The 25,707-nt window shown below is 37.5% G+C and overlaps 1 protein-coding gene across 3 annotated transcripts; it reads left to right on the top strand.

Annotated features, from left to right (window-relative positions):
- Positions 1-23,707, top strand: LOC127176402 (NACHT, LRR and PYD domains-containing protein 12). Of its 3 annotated transcripts, none has more exons than XM_051128053.1 (10): positions 1-132; positions 386-451; positions 2,160-3,959; positions 4,635-4,808; positions 12,206-12,373; positions 13,244-13,417; positions 17,697-17,870; positions 19,559-19,732; positions 21,267-21,445; positions 21,820-23,707. In XM_051128053.1, coding segments are annotated over exons 2-10 (2,883 nt in total). In that variant the 5' UTR covers positions 1-132; positions 386-413; the 3' UTR covers positions 21,822-23,707. The 3 variants fall into 3 exon arrangements, with proteins under 3 accessions (XP_050984010.1, XP_050984012.1, XP_050984011.1); XM_051128054.1 differs by lacking the exon at positions 1-132 and adding an exon at positions 146-154; XM_051128055.1 differs by lacking the exon at positions 12,206-12,373.
- Positions 23,708-25,707: the final 2,000 nt, after the last annotated feature.

The following is a 25,707-nucleotide window of genomic DNA, read 5'->3' on the forward strand; positions in this document are numbered from 1 at the left end:
TTTCTGTTGAAGAACAACGGCCTGGGCCAGTGCAACAACTGATTCGTGCAAAATCCAGATAATGCGCATGTGTGACCTGCGCATACAAAGTACGCCTGCAGGCTACTGTTCTGTAATTAAATATTGATCAAGGTGAGTGCTCAGCTCTCTTGAGGTGACTTCAGCATTCATATTGTCCCTGAAGAACATATTAGTTTTTTTTTTCCTCACCTGTAAACAAATGAATGTGTTTTCATTGGTGTTTTGCATTGTCTGTCCTAATTGTAGCATTTGTTAACACTCGACTAACATTGTGTATTTGAGTAAACGCCGCGTCTCATGATCGTGTTTCTCTCCGGATCCGTTCAGCTGAATTATTGTGTTTGTTTGTCATTTCCATTCATAGCTGGAGATCAGATTCTGTTTCATTATGGATGACGCACAAACATCTAGAGATTTCTCCAGGATGCAGGTACTTTGAATAAACACTAAGTCACTTTAAATGATAGTTTCTTCTAAATAAAGTTTAATTTACAAAAAGTTTAATTTAAATGATAGTCAATGGCATATTTGTAAAGTTAAAAAGAGCGGTCACACTTTATTTTTAGGCACAATTCTCGCTATTAACAAACCATTAACTACGACTTTTGCCTCACTAAACTCCTAATTTGCTGCTTGTTAATAGTTAGTAAAGTAGTTTAAGTTAAGTTTAGGTATTGGGTAGGCTTAGGGATGTAGATTATGGTCATGCAGAATACTGTATGTGCTTTATAAGAACTCATAAACAGCCAGTATGCTAGTAATAATGCTTAAACATGCTTAACTAAAGCACAGGTAATCACAAGTTAATGTATAACTCATGAACCATACCATATATTAATGATTACTACATCAGCAAATAATGAACATTCTATATGATTCACAGATTAAGTAATAAATAATTTGTTATTTGTTAAATGTGTCATAATGTATTAGTTCCCTAATAACATTATTTTAACTAATAGTGTAAATTCAAACACTATTATGGTCGAAGCCATGCATTTCAACTTCCAGTTGTCTGCTTTAATTAATCATTAACTAATGAAGGTATCATTATGTTATGACATTACTTGTTGAGGCACAGAACTATTACCTTATTAAGTAATATGTCATTGTCCTTATGGATTTTGAATTAGTCATGTGCCTCAACAAGTAAAGTCACAACATAATGATACATTTGTGAATCATTAGCTAATGATTAATTAAACCAGAGAACTGGAAGTTGAAATGCATGGCTTTAACCCATTGTGATAATAAACACATTCATTTATACCGTTAGTTAACATAATCTGTTAAGCGAATTCATATACATTGACACATTTAACTAATAACAATTTATTGATTACTTAATCTATAAATCATGTTAATTAGTTGCTGATGCAGTAAATATTAGTATATGGTTTAGTTATTCATAAGTTATATATTAACTTGTGGTTATCTGTGCAATAGTTAAGCATGAATTAATGCATATGTTACTGGAGAAATTTGTCTTTCACAAAATTAATATTCAGCTTACTTACACTAAATACATTTCACAAAACCCAACACATTTCCAACAGATCCTATTTCCTTTAGTGTTTGATCTGGACAACCTGCTGTTTTAGGGTTTCAGTCACCTAAGAGTGGCCTGCTATCTTGCAATCCCAGTGAAAGTTAGAGGAATGCTGCCAGTTAAATAGGGTTTGTCATAAAATTGTCATACCACCAATAACTTGGAGGAATTTGTGTTCTCTACTTTTGATCAGAGTTCTTTTTCAAATATCTAATTTACGTTTTTTTTTTCTTGTCTAAAAAAAAACTCTTAAAACTACATTCAGTGACACAACAACAGTAGTATTATTATAGTGGATATGGCCGTCCACCATTATACTCACTGTGAGAGAATGCTGCAATAGAGTGATACAAATGGTGAAAAGGTTCGGCGATTATTGGGTTAATATGCCATGGTTGGCGAGACCTCTCAGCCAATTAGATTTGAGGACTAGAACAAACTGTTGTATAATCAAATACATTATTATAAATCAACAGATTTCATAAACCCAGTTATATCTTTAGTGTTTCATGATTTAGAAAACAAATACATTTTGCTTTAGAAATGAACCTCTTTACTCATGTAATAATATGGTATTTTAATTTTACAGCCATGAAGTCCTCAAGATGTTTAGATCAAATCTGATGAAGAAGTTTGGGCGTCTGTATGAGGGAACAGCAACACAGGGAAACCCAACACTCCTGAATGAGATCTACACAGAGCTCTACATCACAGAGAGTGAGAGTGGAGAGTTCAGTAATGAGCATGAGGTGAGACAGATTGAGACACAATCCAGGAGAACAGCAACAGAGGACACAGCCATCAAATGCAATGACATCTTTAGACCTTTACCTGGACAAGACAAAGCCATCAGAACTGTGCTGACAAAGGGAGTCGCTGGCATTGGAAAAACAGTCTCTGTGCAGAAGTTCATCCTGGACTGGACTGAAGGGAAAGAGAATCAGGACGTCCAGTTTGTATTTCCACTTCCTTTCAGAGAAATCAACTTGATGAAGGACAAAACATTTAGTCTTTCAGAACTTCTTCATGTATTTTTCCCTGAAACTAAAGAAATAGAAATATCCAGTCATGAACATAAGGTATTATTCATCTTTGATGGTCTTGATGTGTGTCGTCTGTATCTGGATTTTCAGAGCAATGTGAAGTTGTGTGATGTAAGTGAATCAGCCTCAGTGGACACGCTCCTCACGAACCTAATTGTGGGGAATCTGCTTCCCTCTGCTCTCATCTGGATCACCTCCAGACCAGCAGCAGCTGATCTCGTCCCCTCTCAGTATGTCCATCGAGTGACAGAGGTACAAGGCTTCAATGAGCCACAGAAGGAGGAATACTTCAGGAAGAGAATCAGTGATCAGAGTCTGGCCGACAGGATCATCTCACACCTTAAGTCATCAAGGAGTCTCTACATCATGTGCCACATCCCAGTGTTCTGCTGGATCTCAGCCGCTGTTCTAGAGAAGATGTTGAGTCAAGCAGAGACTGGAGAGATTCCCAAGACTCTCACTCAAATGTACACACACTTCCTGATCCTTCAGACCAACATCAAACGTGAGAAGGACTATGAGAAGAAGGTGACAGATGAAGACATGATCCTCAAACTGGGAAGATTGGCTTTTCAGCAATTGGTGAAAGGCAATGTGATCTTCTATGAGGAAGACCTGAGAGAGTGTGGCATTGATGTGACAGAAGCATCAGTGTACTCAGGATTGTGCACTCAGATCTTCAGAGAGGAGTTTGGCTTGTATCAGGGGAAAGTCTTCTGCTTTGTTCATCTGAGTATTCAGGAACATCTAGCAGCTCTATATGCGCACCTCTCCTGGACAAACCACAACAGAAATGTGTTTGACCAAATCACCAATCAGAGTTTGCAATCTAAAGTTATGGACTCATTTAGATTTCAACATGTTTCATTATCTGATCTGCATCAGAGAGCTGTGGATGAGGCTCTACAGAGTAAAAATGGACATCTGGATCTTTTCCTGCGGTTTCTTCTGGGTTTGTCAATGGAGTCTCATCAGATTATCCTTCAAGGACTGATGAAACAGACAAAAAGCAGATCTGACAGCAGTGAGAAAACAGTTGAGTACATCAAGAAAAAGATCAGGACCACTGACTCTCCAGAGAAATCCATCAATCTGTTTTACTGTCTGAATGAACTGGGTGATCATTCACTAGTTGAGGAAATACAACAGTATCTGAAATCTGGAACAATAAAGGAAGCCAAGTTATCTAAATCTCTTTGGTCTGCTATAGTTTTCGTGTTGTTGACATCAGAGAAAAAGCTGGCTGAGTTTGATATTAGTAAATTTGTTGGCGGAAACAATGAAACGAACAAACTGGAGGTTTTTCAGAAGTTGCTGCCTGTGATTAAAGAATCCAGATCAGTTCTGTAAGTATCACTGAGCACAATCTCTTCACTGTTAAAACATTAAGAAATTCAAAGTTAAAAGCTCAAATCTTCAGTCCTGCAGATGTTGTCCAGAGTTTAGTGGGACACATTTACATCAAATCAGTGACACTGTAAGATTCAGAGTCAGAGAAGTGGCATTTGAATATAATATTCAGGTTTGTCAATAATTATGTTTGGTCACACTTTATTTAATGTCCAATTCTTACTATAAATTAGCTATTAACTACTACTATGACTGCTTGGTAAGGCAGTTGTTAAGTTGAAGTATTGGGTAGGATTAGGGATGTAAAATATGGTTATTCAGAATATGTGCTTTGTAAGTACTACTAAATAGCCAATATCCTAATAATATGCATGCTAATAATTTACTAGTTATTAGTAAGCCTTAGTCTCTATACTAAAGTGTTATCAAATGTTTTACAAATAAAGGAATTTAAATATTTTTACATTTTTAAATCACTGACATTCTACAACAAGGTAAAATTTATCTTACTTAAACGACTCATGTTTTGTGCTCTGTGACATTTTAGATGTCAATCTAATGACTCATAAATCATATTGATGTGTAATCTAAGTTTCTCTATAATAATGGATTCACTGCTAACCTGATCTGTTTTGATCTGAGAGAGAAGTGTGTGTCATTTTTCTCTACAGGTTGTGTAATTGTGGCATCACAGATGAAGGTTGTGCTGCTCTGGCTTCAGTTCTGAGATCCAACCCCTCACACCTGAGACAACTGGATCTGACTAGAAACAAACTAGGAGATTCTGGAGTCACGCTGCTGTCTGCTGGACTAGAGGATACCCACTGTAACCTGGAGAAACTGCGGTAAGATCATGTTTGACTCTCACATGTGAAACAATTTAAAGTATGTTTAAAGGGGTCATGAACTGAGGAACCAAAATTTGACATATAAGAGGTCATTGTACTATAAAAACATCCTGTAAGTTTCAGAACTCAAAACTGTTGTTAGTCTAAAAACAGCTTTTATTGAAGGCAGTCTGCCAAAACAACATCTTTTGGAATTTATGATGTAATAGTGTCGATAAGAACCGCCTCCATGCTTGCTTTGATATCACTGCCTGTTTAACCCCGCCCACGAATTTGCGCATGTAGTCTTTATGAGAGAGCGAACGCACAGGTCTATAAACAAACCAAATAATAAAGATGGTTTTGAAGACCACAAGACACTGTGCATTACCAAGTTGTGGGAAAACAGTGTTTTTTCAAAAGACTGAAACTAAAAGAGGATGCTGTGCCGACTATATTGGATCTGACAGTAATGTCACAACACAAATGTGAGTAACTGTTTTCATTATGTGGTCACTATTGCTTTGTCTCTTCTTACAGATTGGTTGATATGTATCAAGTTATTTATGCGTTTTTGACCTAAATTAATGCCAGTCTTAAAATGAAAATGCAAATCCAGTTTTTCCAAAGCTTTTTATTAATGCTAACTCGGTAATAGTGACACAATTCAAATGAAAGTGTAAAGTTTATTTTTCGTTATATTGTCTCTTATATTTCAGTTTTCATTTTCAAAGTCAACTTGTATGCAAATTCTGTGTTGATTAGGGTGCAGGATTTATTGTTCGAGCAATGGACAGAGGCTCGTTCCCACCACAGTTAAATAAAAAATATATGATTCTGTATGTCATAATAATGAGAAATGCTCCCATATTAATGACTTAATAGCTCATAATAATGACTGACTTTTCCCCTATCAGTGAGAAACTATTACTTCTAAGTATGTGCCAAGCAGTGGAGCAGAAGGGAGCGGCACGTTAGCGACACCTGCTGGTCAAAGCCAAAGCAAAAAAACACAAATACGTGGTTAATATAGTTAAACCATGCAAATTAACTGTGGTTTTACAATAACTATAGTTTAACCATGGTAATTTAGAAAAGCTGTGGTTCTAAAAATAAATTATGCAAGTAAATCAATCTGTCAAAAAAAAACAAACAAACAAAAAAAACTACACAGTAAGGGGTGTTAACTTACCAAAAAAAAAGTAAGTGAATAAAATGGCTTTTATTCATTAATAAGTTCGACTGTAACGTCTTCATAAAATGTAGCCTATGGGTTTATGTGTTAATATAACACGTATTTAATAAAGGCCTCTATTTGAAGTGCGTTCAACTAAAGGATAGGCTAGACACAGAAAACATCTTTAAAGGAGAAGTCCACTTTCAGAACAAAAATTTACAGGTAATGTACTCATCCCCCTTGTCATCCAAGATATTTATGTCTTTCTTTCTTCAGTCGTAAAGAAATTATGTTTTTGGAGGAAAACATTTCAGCATTTTTGTATGGTGATAGAATCACCATAGAATCCATTTTCTATGGATTCTATGGTGCCCCGAGTTTGAACTTCCAAAATGCAGTTTAAAGCAGCTTCAAATGATACCAGTTGCAGTTGTAAACAATCCCAGCCGAGGAAGAAGGGTCTTATCTAGTGAAACGATTAGTTATTTTAAAAAAAAAAAAAAAAACACAATTTAAACACTTTTTAATGTCAAATGCTCGTCTTGTCTTGCTCTGCCTGAACTCTGTGTATTCTGGCTCAAGACAGTTAGGGTATGTCGAAAAACTCCAATCGTATTTTCTCCCTTAACTTCAAAAATTATTTAAAAATTGTCCTACATCGCTGTAGAAGACCCAATCTTTGCAAAGTGAACATGCAAAGAGGATCGAACACCCTTAACAAAAAAGGTAAACAGTGATATAGGATGATTTTGAAGTTGAGGGAGAACATGAGATGGGAGTTTTTCGACATACCCTAACTGTCATGAACCGGAAAAAAAACAGAGTCCAGGCAGAGTAAGACAAGACAAGCCTTTGATGTTAAAAATTACATAAACTGTATTATTTTTATGAAAATAACTGATCGTTTCGCTAGATAAGACCCTTCATCCTCGGCTGGGATCGTTTACAACCGCATTTGGGGTCATTTGAAGCCACGTTTAAACTGCATTTTAGAAGTTAAAATTCTGGGCACCATAGAAGTCCACTATACGGAAAAAAAACCCTGAAATGTTTTCCTTAAAAAAACATAATTTCTTTACGACTGAAGAAAGAAAGATATGCACATCTTGGATGACAAGGGGGTGAGTACATTATCTGTAAATCTGTGTTCTGGAAGTGGTCTTCTCCTTTAAGATGATTATTTAGAATGTATGCTAAACTGCTTAAAAAGGTGTCATGAAGCGTTCCTTAGCAGACTTGGATATATGGGCTGCGGGTGCTGTCTCATGAATAATCATCTAACTTAGGCTATATACGTTTGCATCACGATTTTGCATTAAAGTGTTGCTGCAGACAAACAAAAATGAATGGTACAAATGAATAAAAGACTATACTATGAAAGCCCATCTCATAAACTCGTAACTTATCATCAATGCTATTGTAATAAATTCAGCCACCACTAGGGGCCACTGGTGAACTTCCACATTTCAGATTAACATCTATGCTGCCACCACCTTTAATTCTGACCCGGTCTGGTCTGGGAGGAGGACTCAGAACACACTTAAGAGCAAGAATCCCAAAGAAGATACTTTATTACCAACAATAGCAGCCATATGGCATTGTTTCATGTAAATATCTTGATTACATACACTGAGCACACATACCCCAGTATTCATTCCAAATTCACAGCAATCAATAAATAGCATGACATCTCATGCACAGCACAAATAGTTAGAAACTCCAAGCATAAATCACATGCCCTATGTGTAACAACCAGCACAGGCAATCAACATACTATATTCAAAAAGACAATAATCACAAATAGCTGAGCAAAACAACGTACATAAATTGTATACAATAAATAAAACTATTTTGGACATCCCTGTCCACGTCCGATGACACCCTGCCATCACTGTGAGGTCAACTTTCTGTGACAAAACGGGCACAATCCCCATGCCACTGGCATCTGTATCCAGGATAAACGAGCATTGGGGGTCTGGATAGGCTAAAATTGGAGCAGTAATAAGGCAGAATTTCAGCTTCTCAAAAGTGACCTGACAGCAATCATCCCACTGAAATTGCCTCCCCTTTTCTGTCATTCGATGCAATGGTCTAGCCAACTCAGCAATGCCCTTTACAAATCGCCTATAATATAAGGCTAAACCCAAAAAGCTTCGTACCTCAGTCTGGTTTTTAGGGACTGGCCATGATTTTAAAGCTTCTACCTTACTGGGATTTCGGCCCCCTCAGGCGAAATAGTATGACCCAGGTATTGCACTTTAGTGGCAAACAGATTACAATTAGATGGTTTTACTTTGATATTGGCAGCCTGCAATTTGGACAACACTTGACATAACCGCTGAAGATGTTCCCCAAAATTTTTCCTTAAAACTATAATGTCATCCAAGTAAACTAAACACACGGACCACTGCAAATCTGCCAAGATCAAGTCCGTAAGCCTTTGGAATGTACTTGGACTATTGGATAGCACAAACAGCTAAATTGGTCCTAAATCTGTGTCACTTTTATTAAAAACAGAAAGATAGTCACTCCTGAACTCCTGAACAGCTTGTAACTGTGTCGGTTTCAGGCCTTTATTATTCAGCCCCAGATTTTCAACACCACTTCAGCTGTCCATGGCGGCTCTACCAAATCTTTAAATTAACTTAGACAGTTGACTGTCTGAACATCAGTACACAAAGTTCCAATAGTCATCCCTTTTCTTAACATAAGTTCCTCACTTATCACATTAATAAGCCTTAGTGGCAACTCCCTTTTCCACCCTACATAACACACAGGCCACCAGAACATCAATAACCAATTTATCAAAAGGTTCCAGCATTCCTTCCATACACTCTAGCCCCACTCCTTCAACACTACCAAGAATTATAACTTCAGTTCTCAGGACACAATTACATCCTGCCTTACGGATACAGTTCTGGTCTTGTTGTTTACATTACCCAATTGTAGGGGGTAGGCTCTTCCCCAATAAGGTACAGCATGGTGTACTCAAGTCAATTACTGCATCAAACATCCTCCAGAAGTCCCCAAGGTGCCCAGAATTATCTCCTGCAAAGGTATGTCAGCTACTAAGAAGTTTGTGTCCAAAGCTAACACCTCTATCTGGCACACAGTTGATTACATTGCTACAATATTTATTTGACCCCATCGGCTACAGACACCTTCCCTGCATAGGGCACTAATTCAGAGCCCCTGTTTGTGGCTTTTTGCCAAAATTATTTAGACACTACCGACACCTGAGCCCCTGTGTCTAATGGCAAATCACAAACTACACCTCCCACTCTAGCTAATAAAAAAAAAATACCCCGACACCCTGTTCACTACAAGAAACGCTAATTTGCAGGCCAGCTGTATAATCATGGGAGGGGGGGTGAGCATTTGGCCTTCTTTACTTACCCCCTCTATTTTCCCTGCACCTGAGGACACTCTTTTCTCAAATGGCGATCACAACCACACTCCCATCATACATCGCCACGACCCTTCTAGCCCCAACTAAAACCCTGTGGTTCAGAATGGGAAGGAGCCCTAAAAGAAGAGACATTATTAGCTTGAGCCTTAGTAAGATTTTGAACAGTCACCTGTAAAGTTCTGACTTCCTGGTGCAAGCTCTCTAGCGTTTCGAGCAATATAGCCATTTGGTTATCATTAGGATTATTATTAGGCACACAAAGAGTGTGTCATTGTCCTTCAATTCAGGTGTAGTCTGGCTGTGCTCTAACTCTCGAATGAGCTCCAATTCAGAAGCCAAGTTTATGGCTCCCTCTAATGTAGCTGGTCTAGCAGTACAGAGCTGTATTCACAGTTCACCAGTCCCAACATGTTTGATAAAATGCTCACATGCGTTTTAAGTAAATCTTGCATATCTGAAATACACACTTTCACACACAATCAACATTTTAATCTTTTATTTTTAAGCCGAGACACGGCAGGCAAAAAGTCAAATGTTTATAGTGCATCGAGGCGTAAAGTACACAATGAATAACAATAAGAATATTCCTGTGGATGACAGGGTGGTTACAAAGCAGTGTCTTGTAAGGCATGCGTCGCATTTGAACGAGCCGATTGAATAATTGATTTGTCCAAATGTGAGAATGGTTTTGTTAGCACAGAAGAAAGGACTGGGATATGCTGCTGTACAGAAAATATCCAATATGGTGGGTATCCCTTTTGCTGCACTTGAACACATTTCAAAGACAGGACAGGAGAGTGATGGTAAAGTCAGCTAGTTGGAAGTTTTTCAGCAATGTTAACAAGTCGTTCAGACAATTTAGGGTAGGCCTACTGTACAGTATTTCCATGTACAATAAATGAATAACAAATGTGTAATTCAGCCTGATTCATGTTGAAATTTACAAAAGGGTAGATCCATAAGCTGGCATTAGCTGCACCACAATCAGATGCTTTCTGATGGAGACAGTGCAGCAGCCAGTATGGCTATTTCAATATTCAATAAAGGCTATTCTTCCATTTTATGTGTAATAGATTGTGGCTTGAGACCACAGATTAACAATTAATGTCATTAAAAGTGTAGACAAGCTTTGAATAGTAAAAGCAGATTCTGTTATCTCTGCTTGTAACAAAATGTAAAAGAAAGAGCTGTGACTTATAGCCAAAAAGGTAAAATGACACAAACGAACACATGAAGCAGGCATTTCAAGTTGGAAACTCTCTTCACCTCTCGTTCCTGTACTCTCTCAGCTCCACACTTCTCCTCTATTTTCCCCTTTTCTCATCACATGTCCGTCTTTGGCTTTGGGACAAATGATAAATGAGTTACTGTTCAAGGCTCGACAATAAGGACTGCCCAATGGCTTGCGACAGACGTTTGAGACATTTGATGTATTTACCATTGGCCCAATTGGGCCACTGCTGTGTCCTCATGAAAGTTTAGAAATTTTCATTGTTTTTAAAGGTGCAGTGTGTAATATTTATGAGAATTTATTGGCAGAAATGCAATATAACATACAAAACTATGTTTTCAGAGGTGTGTAAAGACCTTACATAATAAGCTGTTATGATTTTATAACCTTAGAACGAGCAATTTATATCTACATACACCGCGGGTCCCCTTACATGGAAGTCGCCATTTAGTGCCGCCATGTTTCTATAGTAGCCCTACACGGACAAACTTCTACAGAGCACGTTTCGTCAGTACGTGGTTCAAGAACCGGCAGAGCGTCAGTCTTCGTCGGTAAAAAAAAGAAAACTTGATGCAGCCAGACGAAGTCGGGACAGACGACGGCAGAAATCCCGGATAAACATCGGTGTGGCTTTTCCCAGATGGAAGGCGCTTATGCGGTTGGGCTGACAGACATAACGATGTTGAGCCGGCATCGTGATCCCATCGCACCCCCTCCTCCCTTTCCCATCCCGCAAGCCACCGCATCCCAATGCCGTGTTCGGAAAGAAAGTTGTGTTTTAAAGGCAATAAACATTAGATGGAAAAATATATATATTTCATTACTTTCTCTCGCAGTTATATCGTTAAGTAATTATACTGTATATAAATTGCGGGCATCAGGGGGCCGCTAGTAATGTGCATGGCATTGAAACTGATTTCGTATGCACGATCGCATTTCACTTTCACTTTTCATCATGATGTTTCACTGTAGACTTCGTCCGATGCCAATTTGGTAGACGTCGCCCAACCCTACTAACTGTTATACAAAAAAATCTAACTAAAGTCAGCGAATAAACCTGAGACAATGATCAATGAGTAACAATAATATTCGCAATAACATATTGGTTTACTGAATAGTTAAGTAAATATAATTCTTTGACATTTTTGTCCTGTGTCAGCTTCCGTAGCTTCTGTATGCGTTTCAAAAGGGCGGGGTGAGCGGGGGACTTAGCCGTTGGTTGAAATTCGAATCCTCACCGCTAGATGCCGCTAAAAATTACACACTGCACCTTCAAGCCTTGCCAACTTAAACATTCAAGCGATTTTAAACCAGTCATGTGCAGAAAGATAAAAAATAACTAATTTCAGTACCTGACACAGAGAGCTGCGTCTCTGACAACGCAGAATTAAGTTCCCTTTTGTGTCTTCTTGCATTTGAATGAACAAATACACACAGAATTATGTCAAATACCCATCTTTGCGATTATCCTCAAAAACTCTTGGATAAGTCTTGAGGGAACATGAACAGTTGAGAAAGAAATCAGATGTGTAAGTTTACATTGGGATTGCTGCTGATCTGAACTTAGAGAGTGAAGAGTGTGTTGTTGTTCTCTGCAGGTTGAGTTATTGTGGCATCACAGATAAAGGTTGTGCTGCTCTGGCTTCAGCTCTGAGATCAAACCCCTTACACCTGAGACAACTGGATCTGTCTGGGAATAAACTAGGGAAGTCAGTGAATCTGCTCTCTGATGTACTACTTCCTTACTGTACGCTGGAGATACTGCGGTAAGATCACACCTCAATTCTACCCTAACCCTAACAAAACAAATTATAAACACAATTGCAAATCTAAAAACAAAACAAGTCAGAAAACACAATGAAAAGTCAGACAAAACATTATTTGTGAATACCTGACACTGACTGGACAAGGCATCTGTCATTAAAGATTATAGATACACAAAGTGACCAGTTTTGTTTCTTGTACGTTTCATCTTCGGTGTTCATGTTAAGCCAGGTTTTGCAATAGCAAGACCTTTAAATGAATAAAGTCTGTTTAAACTAAGTGTTAATAGTCCATCTTGTTGGCAAAGGCTAGACTGTGTTACCAGACACAATTTCAAAAGGAACCAGTCAGATGGAAGAGTAAGGACAGTGGGCTTTTGATGTAAACAACCCGAGTATGAATCCTTATCCCATTTCCTTATCCCATTTTTCCATCACATATTAACTCAGAGAGGCTTTTATTTTTAAGAATTAAGAAAATATTCAAAACATGGAAATGTATTGCTCAATAGACATTTAGTAGGCTTATAATTAAAATTGAATGGATTGTCCATGTGTTGATCAGATGGGCTCAAAATAACAGTATAGAATTCAGCTCTGTAGTGAATAGTGTCATTAGTAAAACACATTTCCATAAATGTCTACACAAGACAGACATTTTTAGTACAAATATAGACAAATATTATATTACAGATATTAATATTATTTATGTTTTTGAATGAGATATTAGATGATTTATCATGATCATGTTTTGTGCTTTGTGACATTTTAGATTTCAGACTAGTGAGCCATCAAACATATTGATTTGTGCTCTTAGTTTCTCTAATCTGATCTGATGTGAGAGAGTGAAGAGTGTGTCATTGTTCTCTACAGGTTGAGTGATTGTGGCATCACAGATGAAGGTTTTGCTGCTCTGGCTTCAGATCTGAGATCAAACCCCTCACACCTGAGACAACTGGATCTGATTGGGAATAAGCTAGGAAATTCTGGAGTCGCGTTGCTGTCTGCTGTATTGGAGGATCCTCACTGTAAAATGGAGAAACTGTGGTAAGATCATCTCTCTGACACTCATGTTCATTAATGTAAATTCCAATACTAAATTAGCTTGTAAAATGTGATTGATTTAAAGAGGGTGATTCTTTTCTATACCCACAGTAAATATTTATTAAACATGCTAAATCTCAGCACAAATGACTGAAAATTAACTTAGCATGTAGCAAGATTCAGGGACTTTGAACTCTAAGCAGCCAATCAGTCATAAATATATAAGGGATTTAATAAATGAAACTACAGGTAAAATACAACTAAACTGAGCTCACAATACAACTGAACTTGTGCTCTCCACTTCCTACCTATTCTCACTGTCACTGAGATGCCTTATGTAAACAAGAGGTTGTATTAGCTTATTTCTGCTAATCTCCATGTTTTAACGACATCCATCATTTTGAGAATACCTCACAGTAAACCTTTTAAACTACAGCATGGCTGTTTTCCTATTTTTAAACAGGAGATTTAGCCAAAATATTAAATAGGATATTATAAAATATGAATTTATTCTTATTCTTCCAAGCATATGATATCTTATTTACAGCAGAAAATCATGTGACTGGCCATGTGAGCACTGCATTTCCATGTTCGTAGGATCACAGAACTCGCTTCTCCACTGTGAATAAAGTGCCTTCAGAATCCATGAGTTCATGTTCTTAGATTTTCATTCTATCTTGCTGTAACGTGGGGAGTGAGATGAGAGGCGAGCGGATCCAAATGCAAGCTTTTATTAACAGGACGAGACAAAGACATGGTCGAACAGGCAGGGTCAGGGCAACAGCAAACAGGCATATATGGAGCGAGACACAAGAATAGTCCGAGAGGCAGGCGTGGGTCGATCTGGGCGAACGTAATCCAGGGGGGAAAAGCAAGAGAATAATCCATGAAACAAGCGAGAGTCCAGAAGGCAGGCGGCGAGACAGACGAGACTAAATGGCCAGGCGAGAAAGCTAAACACAGGGAACTCAGGAACTCGGGAACTAGGGAACTTGGAAACTAGGGAACTTGGGAACTAGGAAACTAGGAAACTACGCAAAACAACAATACAATAAACCACATTACTCCGTGCGATACAGGGGGGAAAGTCCGGGGCTTATATAGCACGCCAGATTGGCCACAGGTGCTGACTCAATCTGCGCGATGGATGATGGGAGTAGTAGTCCGGGGTGCAGTGCAACAGTCTGTGTGATATGATAGAGCGAGAGCGACATCTGGTGGTGAGCAGACCGAAGGTCATGAAGGTCTACATTCATGACCGACTACATTCATGACACTTGCTTAAAAAAAAAAAAAAGATTAATTATTAACAAATCAGTAATTATTATCGGAAATGGCCCATTTGCTTGTAAAGAATCAGCCATGAAAATCAAGATGCTGCAACACTACTGACTTTTCCAATGGTCGACTTTAAGAAAAGTTCTTTGAATGATGCTATTTACAGGGCTTAAAGTTCTCCGGCACTGTGCTCAAGTGAAACGATTCACAAGAACTGACCCAGTTTTGTCAGAAGTTTTGGCCTGGATCTCTCATGGAAAGAGAGGAGAGATGACAGACAACTTCAGACCTTATCTGGGTGGATGAAATGAGCTGACAGTAAAATGTGGCTGCCTAATATAAGGGTTATCATGTTGTTATACCCCCGCCTCTAAGGAACCTTTTGCTGAAAGAACTTTATGCAGGCCACGCAGGAGTAGTGAGGATGAAAGAGATGGCTCGCAGCTACTTCTGGTGGCCTGGCATAGATGCAGAGATTGAAGCTGAAGCAAGGGGTTGTCCAGATTGCCAGAATGTACGAAATATGCCACAAATAGCCCCCTTGCATCCATGGGACTTCCCAGAAGAGCCATGCCAAAGAATACATATCGACTTTGCAGGATTGCCGATGCTTACAGCAAATGACTGGAGGTAGCAGTTATGAACAGTACATCTTCTGAGAAAACCATCGAAGAACTTAGATCTGTGTTCAGTCGTTTTGAGATACCACAGCAGCTTGTAAGTGATAATGGCCCCCAACTGGTGTCTGAAGAGTTTCAGTCTTTCCTGCGTGTGAATGGGATTCAACACAACAGATCTGTGCAATATCACCCATCCACCAATGGTCTGGCTAAATGAGATTAAGACATTGCAGGGTAAGGGTTCCCTAAACCAGTGATTGAACACTTTTCTGCTGTCTCACAGGAACACGCCACATGCAGTCACTAAAGTCTCCCCAGCTACTGTACTGCTGAAACGACAACTATGCAGCAGACTGGACCTGCTGAGACCAACAGAAATCAAGCAGATTGTTTTGTCACAACAGCGAATGCAGGTGGAGAGGCGATGTAAGGCGAAGTCTAGAATTTTCAACAGAGATGACAGCGTACTTGCTCGTAATTATGGAAAGGGAGAAAAATGGGTACCCGCAACCATTCTTGCACAAACTGGCCCTGTTTCGTACATTGTTGAAACTAAAGACAATCGGACATGTTGGAGGAGACATGTTGACCAGTTATTGTCTTCAGCAGTCTCTGGTAATGACCCCTGTGATTTGGAGGCCCAACAACAACGTGCATCTTACATCAACCCTGGTAAGGATGTGATACCAGAACTCTTGCCCACACCACCCCCTAGTGAACCTCGGGAGAATACATCTCCTACACCAGCTACACCAGTGACTATGACAGATACTCTAACAAAAACACCACCTGTGCATTCTCTTCATCGTTATCCGACTACAGTGTGGAAACCACCACAAAGACTGGATCTTTGTCGCCACCGATAGCCTTGTGGGCTGTGCACCGACATACAGTGTCATCGTGCTCTGGGCATCCTGTGTTCGAATCCTGACTTGAGGACCTTTCTTGTTCCTGCCCCCTTCTCTCTCTCCCACTTTACTTCCTTTCACTTCTAATCTGTCCTATCATATTAAAGGCAAAATGCCAAAAAATAAATCTTAAAAAAAAAAAAAACAAAACATGTCGCTGGGGCAGAATAATTCCTAGGGTTCAGCCAGGGAAACGAAGTAATCTACACTCTTTCGCTATTAGAAGTTATGTATATATATATATATATTTAAAATTGTTTCTATCATTAATGTTCCTAAAGTAAAACAAAAACAAAGGAAAAACATATGTATGATGTCAAAAGTGTTGTTGGGGCTGATGTTTAAAGTAAAAAGAGAGGAGTATGTCGTGTATTGAATTTCAAGTGTTGCTAATTTTGTCCCTATGACACCCCGTACTGGTTCTCTGTTCTATTGCACATGCGCAGTATGCGCTGAATGTCACCTGTATACTAGTGAACAGATAGTAAAGTTGTCAGTGTCATCGTTTAATGCAGTACACGTTCATCTAATGAGTATTTAACAGTAGTAGCCTAAACTAGAAAGCAGTTTTGTTACCAATAATTCAGCAACTTGTTCACTAATAATTTTGATTATTGTCAAAAGTATTAGTACATACACTACCGTTCAAAAGTTTGGGGTCAGTAAGACTTGTAATAGTCTTTAAAGAAGTCTCTTATGCTCATCAAGGCTTTATTTATTTGATTAAAAATATAGAAAAAAAACAGTAATATTGCAAAATGTTTTTACAATATAAAATGACATTAACGTACTTTAAAATAGAATTTATTCCTGTGATGAAAAGCTGAATTTTTATCAGCTGTTACTCCAGTCTTAAGTGTCACATGATCCTTCAGAAATCATTCTAATATGCAGATTTATTATTAGAATGATCAATGTTGGATAATATCAACAGTTGTGCTGCCAAATATTTTTTGGAACCTGTGATTTTTTTTTCAGGATTCTTTCATGAATAACAAGTTTAAAAAGTACAGTGTTTATTCAAAATATAAATATTTTATAACAATGTAAATTATTTATTATTAACTTTTAATAAACTTTTAATTTTTAACTTAATACATCCTTGGTGAATAAAAGTATTAATTTCTTTAAAAAAAAAATAATAAAAAAAAAGAAACAATAAAAATGTACTGACCCCAAACTTTTAAACGGTAGTGTATGTACCAATTTGATATTTGAAATTTTAAAAATATGATTGTCAGTCTTTCTGCAGCACTGGTAGTACTAAGCACAGACTCAATTCAGTACTTGCTGGTAGGCAGCTGCTTTCAATAACTGGAGCATACGTTTGGACCTTGTTTGGTCCAAACCTGGGGATTCATTGTTAATAAGAAGAGTGCTTTCTTATATTACTTTGTTGTCTGTGGTTTTTTGTTGTGGGAACAAATTACAGACACTTGAACTAGCAATTCAGATTGTGTCATTATTCTTCTACAGGTTATGTAATTGTGGCGTCACAAATGAAGGTTGTGCTGCTCTGGCTTCAGCTCTGAGATCAAACCCCTCATACCTGAAACATCTGGATCTGACTGGGAATAAACTACAAGATACAGGATTGATGTTCATCTGTTCTGTACTGGAGGATCCTCACTGTAAACTGGAGACACTGTGGTAAGATTATATTTGACTCTCACAGATGAAACACAATGTAAAGTATGTTTGAAGTGTTCAGCCTCTTTCTGCTGCTGTGAGTTCAGCTGATTGAGCTGTAAATGATTGAACGCATGAGCTGCTCCTCAGTAACATGATACTGCAGAACTGAGAGTCACACTGAAATACACACTTTCACACACAATCAACATTTCAGTCTCTTGACTTTAAACAGACTCAAGATCAACACAGAAATGAGAAATGAAGCACATGCTGGATTCATTATTACTGTTCATCACGTTCATCTTTCTACAGTGACTCTTTAAAATGTTGCTTTGTGAACATGCGCACAAATGCACACACACACACACACACACACACACACACATCACTACTCCATACATATTAGTAAAGATCAATAAAACTCAGCTATATAGTGAATAATGTCATTAATAAACAGGGGTGCACATAAATGGTGTGCAGGTGCACATGTGTGGCCAAAATAATAATAAAAAAAAGTGCTCTGTAAGTAAATTCTGCCCATTTGCGTAAAAATTGCATTTAATTTGATCAGAAATACAGAAAAAAAAATTTAATATTGTGAAATATTATAATGATGTAAAAAGAAAAAATCCATTTTAATATAGATTAAAATCTAACTTATTCCTGCGATCAAAGCTGAATTTTCAGCATAATTTCTCCAGTAGCGTCACATGATCCTTCAGAAATCATTCTAATATGCTGATTTATTATCAGTGTTGGAAACAGTGTGCAGTTAATATTGTTTTGGAACCTGTGAACTTTTTTTCAGGATTTTTTCTGAATAAAAACTTAAAAAGAGCAGCATTTATTTAACATAGATTTTTTTCTATTTTACTTTACGAACCAGCAATCACATTTTTTAGTCATAAGAATATTTTTAGTACATCAGTGGGCATTTTCAACTATCAACTTCAACTATCTGTGAATGAAGCCCTGAATAATATATGGAGATATAGGAAAGAAGCAGATGTTGGTATGCAGACTGAGACTCAGACATTGAGCTCTTAATGATACATTATTGTTTCTGATGGGTTAAAACAGCTCATCGTAAGCGGCATGCTATTATTGTGGAGTGATGGAAACAGCTGAATGCATTATTTTGCAGTGCAGTCAATTCCCAGGAAAGAATGGTAAATATTGTTACATGAAAAATGATGAGTTTCAGGTAATAGGGCTAAACTTACAGCAGCACTGTGTCACAGCCATCAGATGGTGTGTCAATGACAGCTACCAGAGGGCAGTCTTGCCAGATCACTGTCTGTTTGTTGTGGACTTCAATTCCACACAACCTTTGCACTGACTGTCATGTTTTATTGCCTTCAGCTGTTTGAAATTTAAGTATTTATCTGACCCTATATATACCATGTTCTCTGTGTTTTTTACTGCATTGTATTTGTTTCTGTATCACGAGTGTTATATTCTGAATTACCTTGTGCTTGCTCTGCCTTTTTGCCCTGGCTTTGGATCTCACAAAGACCTCTCATGTAGGGTTTTTTTAGTGATAAATTTAGCAAGTCATGATAGTAGTCATTGCTTTAATTGAAATCTAAATCCTTTCAGTACAAGACAGATGTCTTGATTTGTGATTTAAATTTATACTTTCTCTTCAATAATGAATTCACAGCTAATTTGATCTGAGAGAGTGAAGAGTGTGTTGTTCTCTGCAGGCTGAGTTATTGTGGTGTCACAGATGAAGGTTGCGCTGCTTTGGCTTCAGCTTTGAGATCAAACCCCTCACAACTGACAGAACTGAATCTGTCTTGGAATAAGCTAGAAGATTCTGGAGTCATGCTGCTCTCTGCTGTACTGGAGGATTCTCAGTGTAAACTGGAGATACTGAGGTAATATCATTTGTGATAGTCAGCTCTGCTGAAAAAAAAACAACAACATTGGCTTCCCAAAACAACTATAGAAACCATCACAGACATTCTAATGGTTTCCACTACAAGTACAATTGCAACGTTGCAACCCTTACAAACCATCAACTTTTAACCACTGAAACAATTAAAAATGGTTTTCTGTAGTGTGTTTTGGGAGATTTTTCATTAAGATTTAGTGGTTTTAACAAGCCCCCAACAGAAGGTGATCAATTACCATTAGAAAACCATCACAGTTTCAATTAAAACCAATAAGTCCCATTATAACCGCTAAAACCATATTGTGTTGTTGTTTTTTTCCAGCAGGGACATGTCTTCGTCCTCAGTAAGATGTGTCGTTTAATGTAAATTCTAAAACTAAGATTAGCTTGTAAAATAAATGTTCTGTAAATCTCAGGTCAAAAAAGTGATGTCTGAAGATGACGTTCATTTCATTCACCTCCATTCAGCTTCAGGTGCTTCTGGTACTTTGAGCAATACTTCTTTACTTGCTCCTCTCTTTTTTGTCCCTTTTATTTTTTGATAAAAGGAAATATCTTCAAAACCTTTTAAACAAGAAAGTTGTTTATAAGGATAAACAACAACAATAAAAAGATTATTAAGATAAAAAATAAGCCTATTAACATGCTTTCAATGTGTAGACAATAATTCTTACATTGTAGATTACGACTTTGAATATCTCTGTTGAGTTCATCACATTTCTCTTCAGTTTATAAGATGCGAGATGACCAAACATGACACAACGGTGTGTTTGATCACAAGAGTTAATAAATGATACGTAAAGGGGAACACATGGCTTCTTTGAACCAAATGTCCTCCTGTAGGTGTTTATTAGAGGTGCAAATGACAAATGTGTGTCTGAATTCACTCACTTGTTCACTCATTCACTAATCTCTACACTTTAAAACTACTTTATTTAATTAAAAAAAAAAAGAAATCTATGCACACTGTGCTAGACTAATTGTCACAGCACTTGCATACTGTTGCCTTCTTGTCATTGTCACTGTTTTGCTTTAGTAACAGTTTAATATTGTACCTGGAGGGGTAATCGTTCAGACTGTGGCTGTCATAAGCTGTCAAATATGGCTTTACTGAGTGCTAACAGCTCTGACGTAAGTGGTGATATAAAGTACTCTTTTGGGTATTTAAAATATGGGGCAGGTCTGCTCGATATGTCCCACCCCTGTCTTCCTGTTTCAGATGAAATTCTGTCAACATATGGAACAGTCCGTGTGTAGTCACATCCGGCTTCGATTAGTTGCGTAGAATAGTTTCCACCTTTTATTTATAATTTCCACATTCATCCTTGTGTGTCTGTTCAGTCCTAAAGCACATGACAGTTTCAAACAGCACCACTGAGCATCAACATGCATAAATCTCATTCTATCAGCATTCTCTCAGTATGTGGCAAAGCTTGTCATTTTATCTCCTCTTCTGGTGAGACCAGAGTCAGTATAAAACTAGACTGTGTCACTGTAATTGTCATTGTTCTCTACAGGTTGAGTTATTGTGGCGTCACAGAAGAAGGTTGTGCTGCTCTGGCTTCAGCTCTGAGATCAAACCCCTTACACCTGAAAGAACTGAATCTGACTGGGAATAAACTAGGAGAATCAGGAGTGAAGTTACTCTCTGATCTGAAGGATGATCCACATGTTAAACTGGAGACATTAGACTATTGTGAGTGTATTTTTAAATACTTTAAATATATTTTATACTTACATTTTTTTAAGTTTAGCAACTGGCCTCATGTGTGTAGTTAGAGAAAGTAAAACAATAATACAAAATATCTTTACACTAGACTGTAGACTGAAGAGTTTAACTCTGATGTGATTGATCTATGAATATATACATATTTTCGTCTTTTCCGGTGTCTCTGTGTGTAAGTGATAAAGTTGTTGATCATTTATTAATCTATGATCAGTTTTTTTTTTTATTGATATCTTTGGCTGTAATATGAATGTACTGTGTTTTTCTGAAATGGATCTGCTGATGTGCTATGACAGCCGTAATGTCTCTTACTCATATGTGACTGGGTGTGTGTTTTATTGTAGGACTCTCAGTATTTAGACGTCAGTCCAGTTTCCTCAGGATCAGCTGATGGTGAAGGAGCCACAGTCACAGTCACACAATCAACACAGACTGAACATACAGAGACACACAGCATCATACTCTCATGTGTGTTGTGTTTCACTGAAAATTAGCAATTTGGAATTGTTTTAAGTTCACTAGATATTGACTACAATGTAGATATTGTAACACTCAATACACACTGGTCACTTGGTCACTTCATGCGTTTTCTCTGACTGGATAGCTATCTGATCATGATAAACCAGGTGTAAATGCCATCTGAAACATTTTCAAGATGGATTGAAATCCAATCACTCAAACCACTTTAGAAGATGGTCTGGGAAGCATTCCAGATGAAACTCTGACAAGTGTAAATGCATCTGGTTGTTGAAACCACATATGTAAATTTCACTCCTCCAAATATGTTAAAAAAATAAATGTGTGAAAGCATGTTGTAGGTTATATGATATGTATAGTCGGATATAATACACTTTGCCAGATTCGCCACAGATGAGTAGCTGAGTATCTCTTCAGAAAGCCGACATGCAAAATGTCTCAAATGAAACTGAAAGTATGTCGCAGACACTCAACACACAGTGATCTTCATTAAAATGATGCCGTGCTCTCTCCTGTTGTGGTCTTTGATCTTAAAATTAGCTGATGATGAATCAGCTAATATCTGTTGCTTTAGTTGATGTTAACTCCATTAAATCGGCATATAGCATGGGATTTGAAGATCAGACTTACGTACATTTTGCAGAGACACATTTATGTGGCCAGGTGTAAATTAAACCATTTAAAAAAATTAGATAGCCATCCCATTAGAGAAAATGCTTGAAGTGATCAGGTGTAAACAGGCCCTAAGTGATCAAACCTCCCATTTTAATCAACATGGACATAAGTTATTTATTGTGCAATACAAACAGGTTTTACTATAATGGGAGAATGAAATTCATTTATCAGTATAATCTTTGTTTGCCAAGTTTAATTTGAGAAAATCAAGAGTCTGACCATTGTAAATGTATCTACACACCATGAAAGTATATCGTTGCAGAATTTTAGTGCAGTGGTTTTCAAACCCTGGGTTGCGTTCCTTTGGTGGGTCGTCAGGATGATTCAAGAAACAAGTATATATGTATGTAACCCAAGCTCAAGTTTCAGGGAGGAAGGAAGCCGATTCCATTGTGTATCTGTCTTTCAGTGTTTCCCATCTGGACAGCATCAAAGGTTTCTATTTACAATGTGTTTTTGCAGCGTTGAACATTGTAGCCGATCACAGACATATCTGTTCATTTCTGGGACACAATGGCCAATCAGAGGTGTTTCAGTTTGTTTTCAGTCAGAATTCACTCATTGGTCAAAATGCCACTCAAAACGAGTTCAAGCTTTCAAATCCTCTCATTATAACAAATTGTTAACGCAATGTAAATAAGAGATTAATTGTGCAGTGTAGAGAGATTCCTTCTTTATAATGGAATTTTCTGAGATCGCGATAATCTATGAGAAGCTGTAACTCATTTCAGTTTATTAATTTGTAACCGACCATAGTGCGGTTACTTTATTTTTATTTTTGCCTTCGTTATCATCATCATCGATGACTTTAATTCGTGAATTTGTGAAGTGATTTATTGTATAAGTATTGCATCTTCTGAATGAGTCCAGAATGTCCCAATCAAAAACACAGGTGAGGAAAGCTAAGAAACTCATATGTAAGCTGATGCATTTGAAAAATAATGCAATTACCAACAATAAACACCATACAAATGAAAACTACCTAATGTTAATGAGTGAAATTTTGATCTGTGAAGCTTTGGGTGTGTTGATGGAAGCGGTCTACTGAATCTATGCTTTGATCATTGTCCTGAATATGAGTAGTCTTTAATAAATATGTGATTTTCCAAGCTTTTTGCTCAAAATGTTGTTTTTAAGTTAAATGTACCTACAATCAATTGTTGATTAAAATAGCTTGAAGCTAGAATAAAGCAATATTAATTAAGCAATAATTTTAATTAAGATGTTTTTTTTTTTTTTTTTTTTTTAATTTAATTAAATTTAATTTCATGTTCAGATATTCATTCAACAAAATATTCTGGGGGGCATGCAATTTTTTGGAAAATGATCAAAAATGCCAGTGGTGGCTTGCAACTTTTTTTCAAAAACTCTGGCGGGGAACGAGATAAGGGAGCGCTCTTTGCATGCTTTCTATATATAATCCCTTCAGAGTTTGAATAGAAATTTTTTCATGCTGTTAAAAGGACCAGTGTGGCGTACATGCTACGTCTGCACATAAATGGGGATTCCCTCTTGAAATCACAATGACTGACATAGACCTAGTCATAACAATGGACTGGAAAAAAAATATGATAGGTCAAAATAGATGTACATGAAGGCTTAAGCGCTCCCACTAATTTCAGAAGTACCCTTAGTGATCTAAGCTACTAAAATAGGTGCTTTCATCATAGATCCTCTTCTGAATGTTATTAATTTGTCATTGTCATTAGGGTATGTCCCAGAAACCTCCAAACTGGCTGTTATTAATCAAACTTTTGGGACCCTTCCATTGGGGTACCTAGCACAGTAGTTCGGTACCTAATGGTTAAAGCTAGACTCACTGCAGAATGTTGATTGGTTGACAGAGAATTGTCACTCGTGCGTGCTACAAGAGGAATGAAAACACAGGGAATGAAGCATTTCCTTCATTAGATCAGCCATGCTGCTTATGCATATTGGGCATGTTTACATCAGAGTGTGAAAACACACAAACACACACACACACACACACACACACACACATCTCTTCTAACAGCATTGGTAAAATGGCTCCATAGTGCCACCTATACACTTATACAAAGTGTCCCTCGAGCTATGTTTCACATTTATGTGCAAAATCCGGTAGACACATGAAACACACCAAAACCTACAAAAAAAAAGTATTTTGGAGCAAAATCTAAAACTCAACTGGGAGTCAGTTGTTTTAAATTTTATCAACAAATTATGTGTTGTTTTTGCCATTTTTAGATGCCGCAATTTGAGTTGTTGTAACTTAGTCATACAATATCTGATCTGCTCTGAACTTCAGGCTTGATAAGAGTCCTATCCTGAACATATGCCCATTCCCATATTCAGTATAGTCATAGTGCCACCTGCTGGTAACATGAAGCACCATGTTTTAAGCTGTAAAACATTGATTTACTAGTCCAGGTGAGTTTGATTAGGGTTGGAGCTAAACCCTGCAAGACACCAGGCCTCCAGGACTAATTTTGGTGACCCCTGGTCTTATCGAAAGGGCTTTGCAATGTTAAATTGCAAAGATCTTGAGTTTTTGGTAAAGGGCATGTCTTTGGCAGCCTATCATATTTTGATGTTTCACCATGTAAAAGGAAGTTGTTATAACTCAGCCATACAACGTGGATCTGCCCAAAACTTCACTCATTTCATAAGAATCTTGGCCTAAACACATCTAAAAGCCAATATTCAGTTATAATAATAGTGCCACCTGCTGGCAACAGGAAATGGCTTGTTTTACACTAACTTTAACATGCAGTGTACAAAATGACTGCTTGCAGCTTTAATTGTTATTAGAATAGTTCGATAAAGCAGAGAAATGCATTTTACAGTCTGTTTATTGATTAATTGATTGATTAACTTTCAAGAAACGGCTAAAAACGCATCTTCTCCCATCAACACTTGACCCATTAATTATAGCAGTTATTATTCTACTTCTACCCTATTTCATTACCTCAAAAAAAAAAACAACAACAACAAATTACATATTTCTTTATGTAAAAAACAAAAACAAATTGATCACAGCCTGACAGAAAACCGCAGTTAGTGCAACGTGTTATTTTTTAAGCTTCTCAAATGGTGCTTGC

The sequence above is a fragment of the Labeo rohita genome, chromosome 14, assembly GCF_022985175.1.
Source record: "Labeo rohita strain BAU-BD-2019 chromosome 14, IGBB_LRoh.1.0, whole genome shotgun sequence".
Lineage (NCBI taxonomy): Eukaryota > Metazoa > Chordata > Actinopteri > Cypriniformes > Cyprinidae > Labeo > Labeo rohita.